Source organism: Salvelinus sp. IW2-2015, unplaced genomic scaffold, assembly GCF_002910315.2.
Source record: "Salvelinus sp. IW2-2015 unplaced genomic scaffold, ASM291031v2 Un_scaffold5207, whole genome shotgun sequence".
NCBI classification, from domain to species: Eukaryota; Metazoa; Chordata; class Actinopteri; order Salmoniformes; family Salmonidae; genus Salvelinus; species Salvelinus sp. IW2-2015.
The window spans coordinates 33,196-35,733 of NW_019946473.1; the positions used below are offsets into that span (position 1 = coordinate 33,196).

At 47.4% G+C, this 2,538-nt stretch overlaps 1 protein-coding gene across 1 annotated transcript in view; it reads right to left on the bottom strand.

Moving 5' to 3' along the window:
- The window catches only part of LOC112078063 (octapeptide-repeat protein T2-like), a gene marked incomplete at both ends in the record, with an annotated part of 27,981 nt that extends 25,660 nt beyond the window's left edge, over positions 1–2,321 (bottom strand). Inside the window, one exon of the mRNA XM_024144415.2 lies at positions 1,692–2,321. Coding sequence (XP_024000183.2) covers positions 1,692–2,321 — 630 coding nt within the window. The remainder of the gene's footprint in view (positions 1–1,691) is intronic.
- Positions 2,322–2,538: the final 217 nt, after the last annotated feature.

Below are 2,538 nucleotides of genomic sequence, written 5' to 3' on the forward strand. Positions count from 1 at the left end.
GAGTCTATAGTCTGTTGGTTAGGAGTCTATAGTCTGTTGGTTAGGAGTCTATAGTCTGTTCATTACGGGTCTATAGTCTGTTGGTTACGAGTCTATAGTCTGTTGGTTAGGAGTCTATAGTCTGTTGGAGTCTATAGTCTGTTGGTTAGGAGTCTACAGTCTGTTGACTAGGAGTCTATAGTCTGTTCATTACGGGTCTATAGTCTGTTTGTTTTAGGTCTATAGTCTGTTTGTTACGGGTCTATAGTCTGTTTGTTTTAGGTCTATAGTCTGTTTGTTACAGGTCTATAGTCTGTTTGTTACGGGTCTATAGTCTGTTTGATTTAGGTCTACAGTTTGTTCGTACTGAGTCGGACTGTTTGTTAATAGGTCCCAGAGAAATCAGAAGGTTCCGTGATCGGAATTCCGAATGCTGTGAGTGTTCTAGATCAGGTTCAATTATTGACACCACGCTGGTCAGTCAGACTACAGAACAAGTGAGATTCTATTTGTTTGTGTCAAACTGTTCTGCAGGTGATAGAGGCTTAACGGCTAAACAAGCCTGCTACAAGGAGTAGTGTCGACAGCACTCGTCAGGGGTTCTACGAATGTGCTTTGGACATGAGAGACTGTTCTCTCTCTCTATTCTCATGCACCGATGTGATGCGTGACTTACTGCAGGTCTGTGTCTGACGTTGGGTAATATAGGCATAAACCAATCTCTGCAGATGTGAATATCTTTTACTATCATCTCTAAAATTATTGACACCTTTTGATAAAGATGAGCAACAAAGTCTGGATAAAATAAATGATCCAAATACTGAGATATTATTGTATGCTACAAAACATTTAAATTATATTCTGTTCTACTAATACAGCTGCTTAGAGAAAAATATATTATGTTTTAAAGGGGCAATCTGCGATTGAATATAACTTGTAAATGCCTCATGAACTCAGTTCAACTGTCCTACCTCGTCAGAACCCAAAATATAAGCTTGTTTTATGCCAATGTCTGTAAACAATGTAATTTGAAACAAACAATATACAGCTTTCAAAACATGATTAAAACCGATCATTTTGATATCATGGATGGTCAGTCCCTGCATCCATAAGCTCTGGATATGAATGTGAGAGTGGTGACATTTCTCCAACCTTATCCCGTTGTCACGCCCTGATCTGTTTCTACCTGTCCTTGTGCTTGTCTCCACCCTCCTCCAGGTGTCAGCCATCTTCCCCATTATCCCCTGGGTATTTAACCCTGTGTTTTCTGTCTGTCTGTCTCCACCCTCCTCCAGGTGTCAGCCATCTTCCCCATTATCCCCTGGGTATATAAACCTGTGTTGTCTGTCTCTCTGTGCCAGTTCGTCTTGTATGTTCCAGGTCAACCAGCGTGTTTTTCCCCGTGCTCTTGCCTTTTCTATCTCTTTTCTAGTCTTTGACCCCTGCCTGTTTCTGGACTATGTACCCGCCTGCCTGACCGTCTGCTGCCCTGACCTTGAGCCCTGCCTGCCACCACTCACCTCCTGGACTCTGAACTGTTCTGACCTTTTCCCGGTCCACGACCATTCTGCTGCCCTGACCTCGAGCCCTGCCTGCCATCACTGTACCTCCTGGACTCTGAACTGGTTTTGACCTTTTCCCTGTCCACGACCATTTCTCTTGCCTAACCCTTTTTTTGGATATATATATTAATAAATATCAAAGACTCAAACCATCTGCCTCTGGGTCTCTGCCTCTGGGTCTCTGCCTCCCGTGTCTGCCTCTGGGTCCCTGCCTCTGGGTGTCTGTGCCTCTGGGGGTCTCTGCCTCCATGTCTGCCTCCGCTGTCTGCCTCCCGTGTCTCTGCCTCTTGGTCTCTGCCTTGGGTCTCTGCCTCTGGGTCCTCTGCTCTGGGTCCCTGCCTCTGGGTCCCTGCCTCTGGGTCTCTGCCTCTGGGTCTCTGCCTCTGGTCTCTCTGCCTCTGGGTTCTGCCTCTGGGTCTGCCTTCTGGGGTCCTGCCTCTGGGTCTCTTGCCTCTGGGTCCTGCCTTCTGGGTCTCTGCCTCTGGGTCTCTGCCTCTGGGTCCCTGCCTCTGGGTCCCCTGCTCGGGTCTCTGCTCTGGTCTCTGCTCTGGGTTCTCTGCCTCTGGTCTCTGCTCTGGGTCTCTGCCTCTGGGTCTCTGCCTCTGGGTCTCTGCTCTGGGTCTCTGCTGTCTCTGCCTCGGTCCTGCCCTGGCTTGCCTCTGGTCCCTGCTGTGGTCTCTGCCTCTGGGCTCTGCTCTGGTCTCTGCCTGGTCTCTGCCTCTGGGTCTCTGCCTCTGGGTCTCTGCCTCTGGGTCTCTGCCTTGTGCCTTATACCCGTAGCTGTTTACCAAAACAAACAGCGTTTTTATTGTTAGAACTGTTAGAACAAAAAAAACAAAAAAGACAGGGTCAAATGACTGCATCCCCTGTTTTCAGGACTCCAGCATCCTCCATTACGAGGATAACGACACTACGCGTTATCTACATTCTGTACAGTTAAACAGTTGAGATATACTTAGTTGATGCTAGCTATATATAGTTAAACAGTTGAGATATA